The sequence below is a fragment of the Myotis myotis genome, unplaced genomic scaffold, assembly GCF_014108235.1.
Source record: "Myotis myotis isolate mMyoMyo1 unplaced genomic scaffold, mMyoMyo1.p scaffold_m19_p_1, whole genome shotgun sequence".
Classification (NCBI taxonomy): domain Eukaryota; kingdom Metazoa; phylum Chordata; class Mammalia; order Chiroptera; family Vespertilionidae; genus Myotis; species Myotis myotis.
In genome coordinates this window covers 161,612,735-161,629,458 of record NW_023416313.1, presented here as the reverse complement: position 1 = coordinate 161,629,458, position 16,724 = coordinate 161,612,735, and the positions used below count along the sequence as shown (strand labels likewise).

The following is a 16,724-nucleotide window of genomic DNA, read 5'->3' as shown; positions in this document are numbered from 1 at the left end:
CCTAATCAATGGACATGGACAATGGGGGGGTGAGGGCATGAGCGGGGGGGTTGGGGGGGTAGAGGGTAACGTGGGGACAAGGACACATATGTAATATCTTAATCAATAAAAAATATATTAAAAAAAAAAAAAAGAAAGGATGAAATAGTGCCATTTGCAACAACATGGTTGGACCTTGAGAACATCATGCTAAATAAGTCAGAAAAAGCTAAGAACCATATGATTTCACACATATGTGGGATATAAAACTGAAACTCATGAACACAAACAAGAGTGTGGTGGTTGCCAGAGGGAAGGGGGTGGGGAAAGGAGTAGGACCTAAGATAAGGTGAAAAGAGAAGTTTGACTTTGGATGGTGGGCACACCGTGCAATATACAGGTCTTGTAACTTAGAAACCCACACCTGAAACCAATATGTTCATGTTGACTAATGTCACCCCAATTTATAAATATTTTTTAAAAACCCAGAAAAACAACCAACCTTTGCCCAGTGGTTAGAATGTTGGCCTGAGGACCAAAGGGTCATGAGTTCAATTTCTGGTCAAGGGCATGTACATCAGTTGCAGTTTCCCAGGCCCCAGTAGGGGCATGTGCAGGAGGCAGCCAATCAATGTGTCTCTCTCACACCAAAGTTTCTCTCTCTCCCCCCCTCCCTCTTCCTCTCTTCTATTTTCTCTAGAAATCAATAGAAAAAAATCTCCTCAGGTAAGGATTAAAAAAATACACAATTTAAAACAACAACTCAGGTGAGGTTGATAGGGGTTTCTTATGAATATCAAGACACCTTTATCACTCTTACCACTTAGGAAATTCCAAGGGTTTTAGGAGCTTTGTGCCACAAACTGTGGAGAGCAGCTACAGCATCTGGGCAGGTTCAAGCCTCAGACTAAAGAGAGGTCATGGTCCTCTCGTTTGCCACATGCAAGTCCCAGCTTGGAGGGCAAAGCCCTCCCAGCACAATTATAGCCAAAGTCTGTGGTTGTAAGCTTGACCTTATGGTCCGAACTAAGTGAGGTAGGCTGCGGGAGGTGCAGCAAGTGCTGCCAAAACAAAGCTTGATAGAGTTCAGGTGCATGTAATTGAGTAGATTCGAAACCCATGAAAACATTGTAAACATCTTGACCACGCCCTTACTTTGCCTCCTGGAATCTGGGTATAAAATAAAGACTCGGCTTGCAGGCTGTAGCACTGTCTCCCCATCCAAGAGCAGCGTCTCACATAGCCCCAGCTTTATTCTCTTGTCTGTCTTCTTTATTTATTTATTTATTTTTTTTAGTATAGCAAAGGGAAATTTATTGAAGAACAAGTACAGACTCCCACGTGGGGAGTGGGGAAGGGTCCCTGCCTTTCTTCTTTAATCCTTCACTGCCACCCCCTCTCAGGTTCACCCCTGGCCGTGCTGAGCTCGGCACAACAAACAACAGGAAGACCAAATAAGTATTTCTTATAAATCAGAATATCATAATAGTTGTTCTCTAAGTATGGATTCTACAGCCTCCCTACCCCTCTCCATTTGGCCCCACCTCAAGGAGCAGCAGCATCGCCTAGGAACTTAAAAGAAATGCAAAGTCTTGGGCTCTACTCCAGGCCTCCTGAATCAGACCCTCTGGGGTAGGGCCCAGCAACCTGGTTTTAACAATTTGCTTCAGGTGGTTATAATGCACAATGAATTTTGAGAAGTATTGCACTAGAGAAACCAGAAACATTTAGTTGAAATTCCAAGCAAAGAGGTAAAGAAATCTCTTTCTTTCAGATTAAGGCCTAATTTATACTACTTCTAAAGTATACACTTTTCTAAAAATCTGCCCCCTCTTTCTATGCCTTCTGGCTTTCTCTTTAAAAAAAAAAAAACAACTGCTTTATTGATGAATAATTTACCTAACATAAAATTCACCCATTTTAAGTGTACTACTCAACAATTTTTAGTAAATTTACAGCATTGTGCAACCAATTACCATAATCCACTTTCATAACATTTCCATCATTCTAAAAGGATCCCTTTTGCCTGTCTGCAATCATCCCCAGTCTCACCTCCAGCCCATGTTCTTGGCTACATCCGTTTTTCGCTGGGTAGAGCCATAGCACACTAGCTTCTCTACCACTCCCTGGCAGGAAGGAAGGTTTGCCCATCAGCAATCCCTCTGCTCATTTTCCACTCTCCTTCCTGTGGCCAGTGGAAGCTGGAAGTCAACTGAAATGTGCAGCTAGGCATGGAATCCTTATACTAAATCCAGTCACTGAGAAGGTGCCCTCCAATTTAGGAGATAGATTAGTAGAGTTCAGAAGGTCATAGTCTTTGGAGTCAGACAGATGTGGGCTTATAGTCCAATTCTACCATTTCCTACCATCTGTGTGACCCCAGATAGTTCCTTAACCTATTTGACCCCTTAGAGGACTGAATGTATGTAAAGTACTTAGCACAGTGCCTGGTACACAGCAAGTGCACAATAAAAGCTCAATGTTGCCCTAACCGCTTTGGCTCAGTGGACAGAGCGTCGGCCTGCGGACTCAAGGATCCCAGGTTCGATTCTGGTCAAGGACATGTACCTTGGTTGTGGATACATCTCCAGTAGGGGGTGTGCAGGAGGCAGCTGATCGATGTTTCTCTCTCATTGATGTTTCTAACTCTCTATCCCTCTCCCTTCCTCTCTGTAAAAAATCAATAAAATACTTAAAAAAAAAATCTCTATGTTATATGATGAGGACAATCAGCTTTGAAAGACCAAAGAGCACCTCCCCTTCTGGCTTTGCTAGACAGAGTGAATGCAGCAAAATATAAATTTCTATACTCACAAGGTGAAAAAATAAAGTAGAAACTGGGCAAATTAACTGGCTAAATAGTTATATTCACCAAGGTGAACACTCCTAATTAGGCAAGGCAGAAATATAACAGCTTAAAAACATGAATGAGCTAAAAACACACGTTTAATCCATTTAATTCTTCTTCTAATGTGAAATCTCAAAGCATTTACTCTTCAGAATTATTGATGTTGCCTAGAAAAGACATTCTCCTGACATTGGGAACCCTAACTTTTCAGTGCATTTGATGAAAACTTGTGATAAGAATAGGCATATTTAATAAATAATAAGCATGAGGTTTTACCTAATGGCCTAATTTTCATAAAACTGCCAACACCCTAACAAGAAACTATTGCCTTCTTTTTTTCTAAGAATTAACTTTTAGCTTCTCCTTAAGATCCATATACAACAGTTTTAAATCCTTAGTGCAAAAAGCTCCCAACTCCAAATATCCATAGCATTATTCTCTTATCCAACAGCATTCTTGAGTATGTCTATTAACATTTTCCCCACCTTCTGGACCAGAAGATACTTAGGGGCAAGGTCATAATTTATTTTTGCATTCTTGACACTTAGCATAATACCCAAGCAAATATTGTTACATACATACATACATACATACAAACTACTAAAATCTAGAGTCTTCAAAAAAGAATGTAAGGCAAAATTAAGAATATTTACTTGATGCTTACTGAAGCAAAAGGAAAAAGAATAGTTCTCACCTTTTGACTTTTAATTTGTTCTACTACAACCATCACAGAGGGAAAAAGGAGCTGGAACTGCAAAGTAGAGAATAATTAGGAGGATCTATCATCAAATATAAGGAAAAAAATTACTTCAGGAAATGCTTTTGTTTCTAAATAATCCCACTTAACAAAGATGGCAATACCATAGAGCAGCCAAGATCCAATATCTTTTTTATTTTTTATTTTTTTGTTAACCCTCACCCAAGGATATTTTTCCATTGACTTTTAGAGAGAGTGGAAGGGAGGGGGAGAGACAGAGAGAAAGAAACATGATGTGAGAGAGACACATTGGTTGCCTCCTGCTCAGGGCTGGGATTGATTGAGCCTGCAACCAGCTTATAGGAATCAAATCTGGGACTTTTCAGTCCCTAGGCTGACGCTCTATCCACTGAGCCAAACTGGCTAGGGCAAGATCCAATATCTTAAGGCAACTTGATATGGGATTAGTGGCAGATAGAAAGAGAATGGCATATAGAAGCAGTCTCTATTTCTGAGACTAGCAAAACTGTTAATATTGAGGTCAATTTAGAGCATTAACATCAGACATTAAGTTTTAACTAAATTTGGAGCTTTTCAAACTGTTCTGACCTAGGAAAGCATACAAAATATAAAATGCTGGGCTATTTTAATCCAGAAGGAAAAAAGTTCTCAAAAAATTTCACAAGTTGCATTATTTTAACAGTATCAACAGATTCCAAGGCATTTTGTTACTTGCGCGGCATACCTGATCTAAGGAATAATTGACATGTGATATGGAGAGGTGGGGGTCAGCCAGGAACTGCAACAAGAAACACCGTGATTAGAGCTCCATACAAAATATCCCAAATCTATTTGATCTATGAAAACTAGAATGAAATCTAAGAATGGGCTTAGTGTTAGTTTTAGGCTATTGAGAATTGATGATTTATAGAAGATAATTCTGATTTTCAGGTGATAATAAAATCAAAGCTAGGGCTCTTCTTACTCAGGAACCTTTGCCATGAGCTGCATGCCACTTTGATCATGGCTTGGACAATCACAGAGAATACACTGTACTCTCCAGCCATGTTGAAAATAGCTTACTCCTAACCACCTGACCATATCAAAAGGCATTTCAAATTCAAAAACATGCCCTAATCTTCTGTCCCAGAGGTGTTGTTCCCATATCTCCTCTCACCTCTTGTTCCAAATCAAGCAGTGCTTGTCGATAAGGCTGCAAAACGGAGTCCAGACCTGTGCAGAAGGCCCTGAGATAGATTCCATGTAACCCACCTTGGCCCTGCTGAGATGGATGGTGATCCTGAAATCAAACAAAGAGAAATCAGCTCTCAGCTCAGACCCTGAAAGCTGAAGACATTACCCTTTATTAGTGGTACTGTTTTTGCTTAAATAATTCCATATCAAAGAAGTGCTTGAGCGAGAGGAAAGCCCAACTGAAGAGACAGATTTTGAGTTCTGACCTTTTAAAATGTGGTATTTTAACTTTCCAAGCATCCCAGATGTTACAACCAGGTGGTACTCTATACTGTTAGTAGGGACTTTTCTACAACTCAATTTTAACCTTATAAATTCCAGCTTAAATCCTTTTGATGATTTACCACTGTCCAGAATAATATTTAAACTCCCCTACATGGCATGCAATGACTTCTGCATTCTGGCCCTTACCTCTCTGCAAAATTATTTTACGGTGTGTGTTAAACTTCACATCCTCATTTCCAAACTACCCACAGGTGACCAAATGTGCCTTGCTTCTATTTCTTAGCCCTGTGAATTTGGATGTGTTCTACTTATAACTGTATATTCATCTTTTTTCTTTCTTTTTGTTAATCATCACCAGAGGATATTTTTTACATTGATTTTTAGAGATTGGGAAAGAGAGAGAGAGAGAGAGAGAGAGATTGCTTCCCATATTCGCCCCTAGTCGGGGCTAGGGATCAAACCTCCAACCTAGGTACATGCCCTTGATTGGGAATTGAACCCTCAACCCTTCAGTGTGCAGGCTGACACTCTAACCACTGAGACACACCAACAGGGGCTGTATACTCATCTTTGGGAAAATACCTACTCTTCCTACAGGATCCAACTCAAGCATCTCTTCTCTGAAAGCCATTCCTAACTTTCCTCAGGGAGTCAATAGCTTCCCCCTTTGATGCTTTCATAGCATCTTTACTTAGTGCTGGAATTGTACTTTTGTCACTAGACCAAAAGCTTCATGAAACAAGATCCCACATTTTATTCATCTTTGTATTTTAGCTCCTAGCACAGTTCTTTGAACACAGAGGGAAATACAGGGTAGCCCCAAAAATGTATACACACTCTGAATAATTTTTAATTCCAACAGGTTAAATCTGAAAAGAAAGTAACATCAATCGAGCTATCAGCTATTAAAATGTATATACATTTTTGGGGGGACACCCTGTATTTATTGAATAAGTAAAATGACCTCAATCCTGTTCTAACATCCCTGCTCCTGCCTCGTATGGCAACTCATCTGAACATGAATCTGATAGCCAACATGGGGAGTTATAAGACTCTCACTAAGAGGCTATTTACAAATATGCTTGTCAGCTGCAATTTTTTTGTAAGACCTTCTTCTATAGTTTTATATAAGAAATTGTGGTTAACCATTGACTAGAGGTCACAATGACTAGCCTCTATGGCTATGTACTAATTTGGGTAATCGGCCTCCGGTGGTGGTAGATATAAGAACAGAATTCAGCAACAAATGTGGTAGGAAGCTTGGGCTCAGGGATTATAAGGTACAGTGTAGCCAGAGGATGATGCAAAGGAAACTAGTAGTTCCTGGATGTAAATGTTCACAGCTATAATAAGAACAGCATTGGCACAGGGTGAAATAGACCAGATTGGCTTGCAACCAGTCAATTTTGTTTTGATCTTGTGTCACTCTAGATAACTGAATGCCTTCATTTATCCTATCTAATAATAGACAAACATGGTAATTAACCGAACCTCCGACACGCTTCCCATTGGCTAATCAGGGCGATATGCAAATTAACTGCCAACCAAGATGGCGGCTGGCAGCCAGGCAGCTGAAGCGAACAGGAGGCTTGCTTGCTCCAGTGATGGAGGAAGCCAAGATTCCCCGCCTGCCGCTGCTGGCCTCTGAGCTGCACTCTAAGAAACAATGTTGCAATTATAGAAGCTAAACAAACCCCAGAAACCTGCTTTCAGCCAGCCAACCCTCAGAGCTGGAGCTGCAACAGTGTTTCAATTATAGAAGCCAAACCAACCCAGATACCTGCTTTCAGCAGCCGAGGTCTCAGAGCTGGAGCCAAGCCTCAGAGCTAAAGCCGGCTCTCAGTTCCAGTGACAGCCATGGAAGGTAAATAAATCCCAGAATAAAAAAAGAAAAAAGAAAAAAAGGAGAGGTTGGGAGCTTCAGTCACCTGCCAGCCTGAAAATGGCCCTCAGCCCCTCACCCAGACTGGCCAGGCACCCCAGTGGGGACCCCCACCCTGAAGGGGGTGCGATCAGATGCAAACAGCCATCAGCCCCTCACCCAGGCTGGCCAGGCACCCCAGTGGGGACCCCCACCCTGAAGGGGGTGTGACCGGCTGCAAACAGCCATCATCCCCTCATCCAGGCTGGCCAGGCACCCAAGCGGGACCCCTACCTTGATCCGGGACACCCTTCAGGGCAAACCAGCCGGGCCCCACCCATGCACCAGGCCTCTATCCTATATAGTAAAAGGGTAATATGAAAACTGATCCTAACAGCAGAAGGACTGGGAATGACTGGTCACTATGACACACACTGACCACCAGGGGGCAGACGTTCAATGCAGGAGCTGCCCTCTGGTGGTCAGGGCGCTCTCACATGGGAGGAGCTCTGCTCAGCCACAAGCCAGGCTGATGGCAGCCAGTACAGCGGTGGTGGCAGGAGCCTCTCCTGCCTCCTCAGCAGCACTAAGGATGTCTGACTGCAGTTTAGGCCTGCTCCCGGCTGGCAAGTGGACATCCCCCAAGGGCTGCCGGGCTGCCAGAGGAATGTCTGATTGCCATCTTAGGCCCAATCTCCTGGGGAGCGGGCCTAAGCCAGCAGGTGGTCATCCCCTGAGGGGTTCCAGATTGCGAGAGGGCACAGGCCGGGCTGAGGGACCCCCCCCCCCACTGAGTGCACAAATTTTTGTGCACCGGGCCTCTAGTTACAAAATAAAAGAGAAAATGAGTATACTTTTTACTTTTCAAAAAAAAGAGGTACCACCGACATGTTTAGAATTGGGAAAGTAGGAATTCACATATCATATAAGATGAAACCCACATAGTCACATGAATATAGAACAGATTTTTTTCTTTTAGGTGTTATATAAAAAAAATCAATATTCTTAATATTAATAATGTACAGCAATATTATATTAATAATATAATTAATATAATAGTCTTAATATAGTTAATGTGATATAATGTAATAGAATGCATATTAATATAGATATAAAGTTTATCTATATCAAAATACGTATAGATTCCAGCTTTGATAATTAAGTGTACTCTCTTAATATGATCTCAAAGCAAACTAGCATTGATTAGATTTTAATGTTTAGCTTATGTCTTTTCTCTGCAATAAATTCAGTTTAAGTGAATGGGAATCTCTGTCCCAGAGATGAAAATGTAAGGCATTATCCTCCAACTCTTTTGCCCCACAGATTACCACCTGTGAACCCCTAGGGAAAAAGACATCTACGAGAAGGGCTCCTGGTGACTAAGCAGGCTCAAATTTAAAAAACAACAACAACAAAAATCAGAACCTACCAGCCATTTCTGCACAGGGGCCTCTCACGCAAACTGTACTTCCAAGGAAGCCTGAGCTAAACTGCCTGCCTGCACTGTATTTCGGTCATCTGAGCCAGCCCTTACAAAAGGTTCCTATTTCAACCAATAGAATTGAGGCGTTCCCTATCCAGAGTGGCTCTATTCTGACCAATCAGGACAGTACCTTTTGGGCCAATCGAATTGTGAGGATTTGGAGCCGTTATTTGCATGAATATGGACCAACAGGGACCAGGGAAAGGGACTTCTGTCCTTATAAGCCAGCTCCCCTCTGGCTCAGAGAGCATACTTTCTTTAAAGGGAATTTTTAAAAAAGTATTTATTGATTGATTGATTATAGAGAGGAAGGGGAAGAGGGAGGGAGAGAGGGAGAGAGGGAGAGAGGGAGAGAGGGAGAGAAACATCCATTTGTTGCTCCACTTATTTATGCATTCATTGGTTGATTCTTTTTTTTTCTGTGTTCCACAACTTTATGAGGCTTAAATTTGAATTTCACATAATTTTCACACAATGTTATTCTTCTTTTAATTTTTTTATTGTTTGAAGTATTACATGTCTCCTTTTTTCCCTTATTAACACCCCCTGGCCACACCCACCCCTGAGGTTAAGCCCCCAACACTCCAGTGTCTTTGTCCATTGGTCATGCTAATATGCATGCATACAAGTCCTTTGGTTGATCTCTAACCCCCCCCTCCCCTGCCTTCTCCCTAAGGTTGGACAGTCTGCTCAGTGCCACCTTGTATCTGGATACATTTTTGTTCATCAGTTTATGTTGATTATTGTATCCCACATATGAGTGAGATCATGTGGTATTTATCTTTCTCCAACTGGCTTATTTTGCTTAGCATAATGCTCTCCAGTTCCATCCATGCTGTTGCAAATAGTAAAAGTTCTTTTTTATAGCAGCATAGTATTCCATTGTGTAGATGAACCACAGTTTTTAATCCACTCATCTGCGATGGGCACTTAGGCTGTTTCCAAATCTTAGCTATTGTAAATTGTTGCTATAAACATAGGGGTGCATATATCCTTTCTGATTGGTGTTCCTGATTTCTTGGGATATAGTCCTAGAAATGGGATTACTGGGTCAAATGGGAGTTCCATTTTTAATTTTTTGAGGAAACTCCATAATGTTTTCCACAGTGGCTGCACCAGTCTGCATTCCCACTAGCAGTGCACAAGAATTCCTTTTCACCACATCCTCGCCAGCACTTGTTGTTTGTTGATTTGTTGATGATAGCCATTCTGAGAGGTGTGAGATGGTACCTCGCTGTTGTTTTGATTTGCATCTCTTGGATAATTAGTGACTTTGAGCATGTTTTCATATATCTCTTGGCTTTCTGTATGGCCTCTTTCGAAAAGTGTCTACTTAGGTCCTTTGCCCCTTTCTTGATTGGATTGTTTATCTTCCTTTTGTTAAGTTGTGTGAGTTCCCTGTAAATTGTGGAGATTAAACCCTTATCTGAAATAGCACTGGCAAATATGTTCTCCCATGCAGTGGTCTTTCTTGTTTTGTTGATGGCTTTTTTTTTTTTTTTTTTCTGTACAGAAGCTTTTTATTTTGATGTAGTCCCATTTGTTTATTTTCTCCCTAGTTTCCATTGCCCTAGGACCATGGTCGGCAAACCGCGGCTCACGAGCCACATGCGGCTCTTTGGCCCCTTCAATGTGGCTCTTCCACAAAATACCACGTGAAGGCGTGTATGTACAGTGCGATTGAAACTTCGTGGCCCATGCGCAGAAGTTGGTATTTTGTGGAAGAGCTGGTATTTTGTGGAAGAGCCACACTGAAGGGGCCAAAGAGCCGCATGTGGCTTGCAAGCCGCGGTTTGCTGAGCCGCAGTTTGCCGACCACTACCCTAGGAGTTGTATCAGTAAAGATATTGCCACAGCATATGTCTGATATTTTGCTGCTTATGAATTCTTCTAAGATTTTTATGGTTTCCCATCTTACGTTTAAGTCCTTTATCCATTATGAGTATGTTTCTGTGTATGGTGTAAGTTGGTGGTCTACTTTCAATTTTTTCCATATATCTGACCAATTTTCCCAGCACCATTTATTTTTAAAAAAATATATTTTATTGATTTTTTACAGAGAGGAAGGGAGAGGGATAGAGAGTTAGAAACATCAATCAGCTGCCTCCTGCACACCTCCTACTGGGGATGTGCCTGCAACCAAGGTACATGCCCTTGACTGGAATCGAACCTGGGGCCTTTCAGTCTGCAGGCTGATGCTCTATCCACTGAGCCAAACCAGTTAGGGCTCCAGCACCATTTATTGTAGAGACTATCTTGACTCCATTGTATGCTCTTGCCTCCTCTGTCAAATATTAATTGAGCATAATGGCTTGGGTAAATTTCTGGGGTCTCTGTTCTGTTCCATTAGTCTATGTGTCTGTTCTTATGCCAGTACCAGGCAATTTTGAGCACTGTGGCTTTGTAATATAGCTTGATATCTGGTGTTATGATCCCTCCAACTTTGGTCTTCTTTCTCAGGATTGCTGTCGTAATTCGGGGTCTTTTTTTTATTCCAGATGAATTTTTGCAGGCTTTGTTCTAGGTCTGTGAAATATGCCATTGCTATTTCAATGGGGATTGCATTAAATCTATAAATTGCTTTGGGTAGTATGGACATTTTAATGATGTTGATTCTACCAATTCATGAACATGATATGTTCTTCCATTTGTTTATGTCTTCCTCTATCTCGTTTTTCAATGTTCTGAGGTTTTCCGGGTATAGGACTTTTACCTCCTTAGTTAACTTTATTCGTAGGTATCTTAATTTTGTTGGTGCAATGGTAAATGGCATTGTTTGTTTAGTTTCTCTTTCTGTGAGTTCATTGTTGGTGTATAAAAAAGCCATAGATTTCTGGGTGTTGATTTTGTATTCTGCTACATTGCCAAATTCATTTATTAAGTCTAGTAGTTTTTTTATGGAGTCTTTGGGGTTCTCTATATACAATATCATGTCATCTGCAAATAAGGACAGTTTTACTTCTTCTTTTCCAATTTGGATGCCTTTTATTTCTTTTTCTTGTCTGATTGCTATGGCTAGCACTTCCAGTACTATATCAAACACAAGTAGTGAAAGTGGGCATACCTGTATGGTTCCTGTTCTTAGGGGAATTTTTGCCCATTGAGTATGATGTTGGCTGAAGGTTTGTCATATAAGGCTTTTATTATGTTGAGATATGATCCCTCTATTCCCACTTTGCTGAGAGTTTTTATCAAAAAAGAGTATTGGATTTTGTTAAATGCTTTTTCTGCATCGATTGATATGATTATGTGATTTTTGTCTCTCAGTTTGTTTATGTGATGTATCACATTAGTTGATTTGCGGATATTGTACCATTCTTGCATCCCCGGAATAAATCCCACTTGATCATGGTTTATGATCTTTCTAATGTAATGCTGGATCCAATTTGCTAGAATTTTGTTGAGGATTTTAGCTTCTATGTTCATCAAGAATATTGGTCTGTAGTTCTCTTTCTTTGTGGTGTCTTCATCTGGTTTTGGAATTAGGGTAATGCTGGCGTCATAGAGAGAGCTTGGAAGTGTGCCTTCCTCTTGAATTTTTTGAAATAGGCTGAGGAGGATAAATTTTAGTTCTTTGAATGCTTGGTAGAACTCCCTTGCAAAGCTTTCTGGACCAGGGCTTTTGTTTGCTGGAAGATTTTTGATTACTATTTCAATTTCTTTGGTAGTTATTGGCCTATTAAGATTTTTTGATTCTTCCTGATTGAGTTTTGGAAGCTTGTATTTTTCTAAGAATGTCTATTTCATCTAGGTTGTCCAGTTTGTTGGAATAGAGTTGTTAATAGTATTTTTTCATAATACTTTGTATTTCTGTGGGGACAGTTGTTACTTTACCTCTTTCATTTTTTATTTTGTTTATTTGGGTCCTCTCTCTTTGCTTCTTGGTGAGCCTGGCTAGAGGTTCATCAATCTTGTTTATCCTTTCAAAGAAAGGTTTTATTGGTCTTTTGTATTGTTTTTTGGTCTCTATGTCATTTATTTCCACTCTGATCTTTATTATTTCCTTCCTTCTGCTTACTCTGGGTTTTTCTTGTTGCTGGCTTTCTAATTTTTTGAGTTATAGAGTTAGATAATTTATTACCATTTTTTTTCTTGTTTTTTTTTAGGTAGGTCTGTAGAGCTATGAACGTCCCTCTCAAGACTGCTTTCACTGTGTCCCATAGATTTTGGATTGGTGTGTTTTCACTGTTGTTTGTTGCCAGGATACTTTTTATTTCTTATTTGATCTCTTTGGTAACCCAATCATTATTTAATAGCATGCTATTTAGCCTCCAAGTGTTTAATTTTTTTCATTGTAGTTGATTTCTAATTTTATGCCATTGTGGTCGGAGAAGATGCTTGATATGATTTCTATCTTCTTGAGTCTGATGAGACTTTGCTTGTGTCCCAATATGTGGTCTATCTTTAAAAATGTCCCATGTGCACTTGAGAAGAATGCATATTCTGCAGCTTTGGGATGAAATGTTCTGAAGATGTCAATCAAGCCCATCTGATCTAGTGAGTCATTTAGGATTGATGTTTCCTTGCTGATTTTTCATTTAGAGGATTTATCTAGTGGTGTCAATAGGATATTAAAGTCCCCTACTATGACTGTATTGCTGTCGATCTCTCCCTTTATATCTTCCAGAAGTTTTTTTTATGTATTTGGGTGCTCCTGCATTGGGTGCATATATGTTTACCAGGGTTATAGGCTCTTGTTGAATTGCTCCCTTTAGTATTATGAAATGGCCTATCTCTTGTTATGGCCTTCACTTTGAGGTCTAATTTGTCAGATATAAGTATTGCTGCCCCAGTATTTTTTCATTTCCATTAGCCAGAAAAATTTTTTCTAACCCTTCACTATTAGTCTGTGTGAGTCCTTTGTTTTGAGGTGGGTCATGTTTTCTTATCCATTCAGCTACTCTATGTCTTTTGGTTGGAGCATTTAATCCAATTACATTTAAGGTTATTATTGACAGGTACTTGTTTGTTGCCATTTTTATTCTTTATGCCTGCGTTCCTTCTTCCCTTCCTATTTCTTCTTTTTACAGCAGTCCCTTTAGCATTTCTTGCATTGCTGGTTTGGTGGTAATGAACTCCCTTAGCCCTTTTTTGTCTGTGAAGCTCCTGATTACACCTTCAATTTTGAATGATAGCCTTGCTGCGTATAGTATTCTTGGATTCAGTCCCTTGCTTTGCATCACTTTGTATATTTCATTCTATTCCCTTCTGGCCTGATGTGTTTCTGTTGAGAAATCAGTTGATAGTCTGATGGGAGATCCCTTGTAGATAACTTTCTGTCTCTCTCTAGCAGCCTTTAAGATTCTTACTTTGTTGTTGGTGCTTTCCAATTTAATTATGATGTGTATTGGTGTCAGTCTTTTTGGGTTCATCTTGTTTGGGACTCTGAGCTTCTTGGACTTGTGTGAGTTTTTTCTTTCCAATATCAGGGAAGTTTTCTGTCATTATTTCTTACAGGTTTTCTATTCCTTGTTCAGTTTCCTCTTCTTCTGCCACTCCTACTATGCAGATGTTGTTTTGTTTCATGTTGTCCCAAAGCTCCCTTATGCTATGTCATTCTTCATTTCTTCTTGGTTCTTCTTCATTTCCTCTTGATTCTTACACATGTTGTTGAATTTGTCTTCCATCCTTTTCAGTGTCCTTATGACCATTGCTCTGAATTCTTTCTCTGACAAATTGCTTGCTTCCATTTAATTTACTTCCTTTTCTGGTGATTCCTCCTTTTCTTTAGTGTGGGGGCTGTTTCTTTGTCTCCCCATTTTTTAAAAATATATTTTATTGATTTTTTACAGAGAGGAAGGCAGAGGGATAGAGAGTTCGAAACATCGATGACAGAGAAACATTGATCAGCTGCCTCCTGCACACTCCCCACTGGGTATGTGCCTGCAACCAAGATACATGCCCTTCACCAGAATCAAACCTGGGATCTTTGAGTCTTCAGGCTAATGCTCTATCCACTGAGCCAAACCTGTTAGGGCTGTCTTCCCATTTTCACTCCTTTCAGGGTGTCTGATTATGTGGTTCACTGTCTACCACGTTGACCAAAAGGCACAAAATACAACTCGACAAGACACAGAGGGAACAAAACACGAATGTATTCAGAACACCAATAACCCCAAATAAAGGTGACCACCAGAGAAAAGAGAATTAGGGGAGAGAAAAGAGCACAAAAATGATATTGAGAAAAGGAAAAGAGGTGAGAGAGAAAGGAAAATGAAGAAAAAAGAAGGGGAAAGAAAGAGAAAATAAAAAAAAGAGAAGTATATGGGGAGAAAACTCCACAAAACCAACAACTAAACCAAAAAATGCAAACAACCAACCCCTAGAAAAACAAAACAAAAAAAAACAACACACAAAAACGAGGGGAGCTGAATCTGAAGAGGCAAAGCTTATTTCCAGAATATAAGACAAAGGAATTGAATGAATGGGCAAATGGCCACAACTCAGTATAGAAGAGGTAGAATGAGTTTATATGAAGAAAAGTAAAAAACAAAATAATCAATTAAAAAATAATAAATAATAATTAAAAAATAGTAATTAAAAATGTTTAAAATATATATATAAATTTATACAAAAAATTTCCCCCTTTCTTTAATTGATCTATCTATATATTCATTTATTTTTGAAAAAGGAGAATAGAGTAGGCAGCAGATAGGCCTGAGTGAAACTAACTAAGCTATTAGTAGAAGAGAACAAGTGAGGAGAGGAAAAACAAAAGCATAAAATAAAAAACAAAAACAAAAACAAAAAAAACCTAACAAACTATCAAACAAGTAACAACAAGAAAAAAAATTGGCTAGCAAAGAAAGAGAAAAGAGAAGGATGCATGAACTCGGAGCAGGGGAGAGGAAATTAGATATGAGTAAGGCAATAGAGGCTACTGTAATAGAGTCCCCTACTGCCAACAGCCCTGTGTACACTGTTCCACAGTCCAGTGCTACCTTTGTCCCTAAGGGACATGGTGTTGGTTCAGTGTAGTCCAGGCTGCACACATTTCTCCCTCCAGCCCAGGTCCCTGATCCCACCAGTTTCCTGGCTAGCTCTGACCTTTCTGTCCACGGATTGCCTCTCCAGCTGTGCTTACTTTGCCAATTCCAGGTGGATGTTACTGGATTCAGCTATTTCTCCTATCTGCTCTGTGAGAAGGAACCAGACCCATCCATCTATTCGGCCACCATTTTGTCTCCCCCTGGACAAGGAGCCCATGGAGAGGAAGGCTGGAGTCTCCGTGTTCATGGGTTCACAGCTGTGGCAGCTGGTCCCTGGCCAGTGTGGCTGTAGGGTCCCATGTGGTGTTAGAGGTCTCCCCGGGTATAGGTTGATTCTTATATGTGTCCTGACCCCGGGATCGAACTCACAACCCTGGTGTATCAGGATGACACTCTGAGCAACTGAGCTACATAGCCAGGGTGAGCACACTTTCCCTGTCTTTCTTTTTCTTCTTCTTTTTTTTGTTTGTTTTGTTAATCCTCACCCGAGGGTATTTTTCCATTGATTTTTTTTTTTTAGGGAGAGTGGAAGACAGAGAGAAACATTGATATGAGAGAAACACATCAATTGGTTGCCTCCTGCATGAGTCCTGACCAAGGCCTGAGCCAGGGAGGAGCCCATAACCAAAGTACCTGCCCTTGACTGGAATTGAACCCTGGATCGTTTGGTCTGCAGGCCAATGCTTTATCCACTGAGCCAAACCACCTAGGGCCGCACTTTCCCCTTCCACGAAGACTGAAGACACCAAAGATGTCTTGGCAGAGTAGAGAAAAACCGACCAGAGCAATGACCACAGAGTAGCAGAGCTGTCTAGCCACAGAGGGGCCAGGCCCCAGGGCTGTTCTATAGCTGTGCGGCTCTCACAGCTGTGCTGTATCACAATTGAGCTGATGGCACTGAATAAAGTTTCCTTTTTCACCACACCCCAAATTGGGGATTCTTGTTGGCACTGAATTGGTGCCAATGACCATCAGTTGACACACCAAAGGCCTGACACCCAATTTATATAATAGACGCCAAAGGGTATTATTGACTATGTTATTTCAGAAAAGCATCCTTCTACTTCCTTTGTAGAAGTCCCCACCTTTCCCCTCAACCAGAATCATTCTTTCAACTGGAAAATAGTCATCACTGAATCAGTCACACAATATAGGGAGAGATAAAGACATCAATGATGAGAATCACTGATTGGCTATCTCCTGCATGCCCCCTACTGGGATTGAACCCACAACTTGAGCCGGTGTCCTGACCGGGAATCAAATCATGAACTCCTGGTTTATAGGTCCATGCTCAACCACTGAGCCACACCAGTCAGGCGATTCGGCAGTCTTTTTACTTACCATTGAGAAGAATTACAGATTGTTAAAAATAAAGAGAACTTTAAAAT

The 16,724-nt window shown here is 40.6% G+C and overlaps 1 protein-coding gene across 4 annotated transcripts in view; it reads right to left on the bottom strand.

Annotated features, from left to right (window-relative positions):
- Nucleotides 1–16,724, bottom strand: part of TUBGCP4 (tubulin gamma complex associated protein 4) — a 47,218-nt gene that overhangs the window by 25,462 nt on the left and 5,032 nt on the right. For 2 of the 4 annotated variants that reach the window (XM_036299226.1, XM_036299237.1), the window contains exons 3-5: nucleotides 4,702–4,824; nucleotides 4,270–4,323; nucleotides 3,522–3,578 (exon numbers count right to left, since the gene is read on the bottom strand). The exons of 1 other annotated variant lie outside the window; for it this stretch is intronic. In XM_036299226.1, coding sequence (XP_036155119.1) covers nucleotides 3,522–3,578; nucleotides 4,270–4,323; nucleotides 4,702–4,824 — 234 coding nt within the window. The remainder of the gene's footprint in view (nucleotides 1–3,521; nucleotides 3,579–4,269; nucleotides 4,324–4,701; nucleotides 4,825–16,724) is intronic. One more of the 4 variants, XM_036299246.1, reaches the window with a different exon arrangement.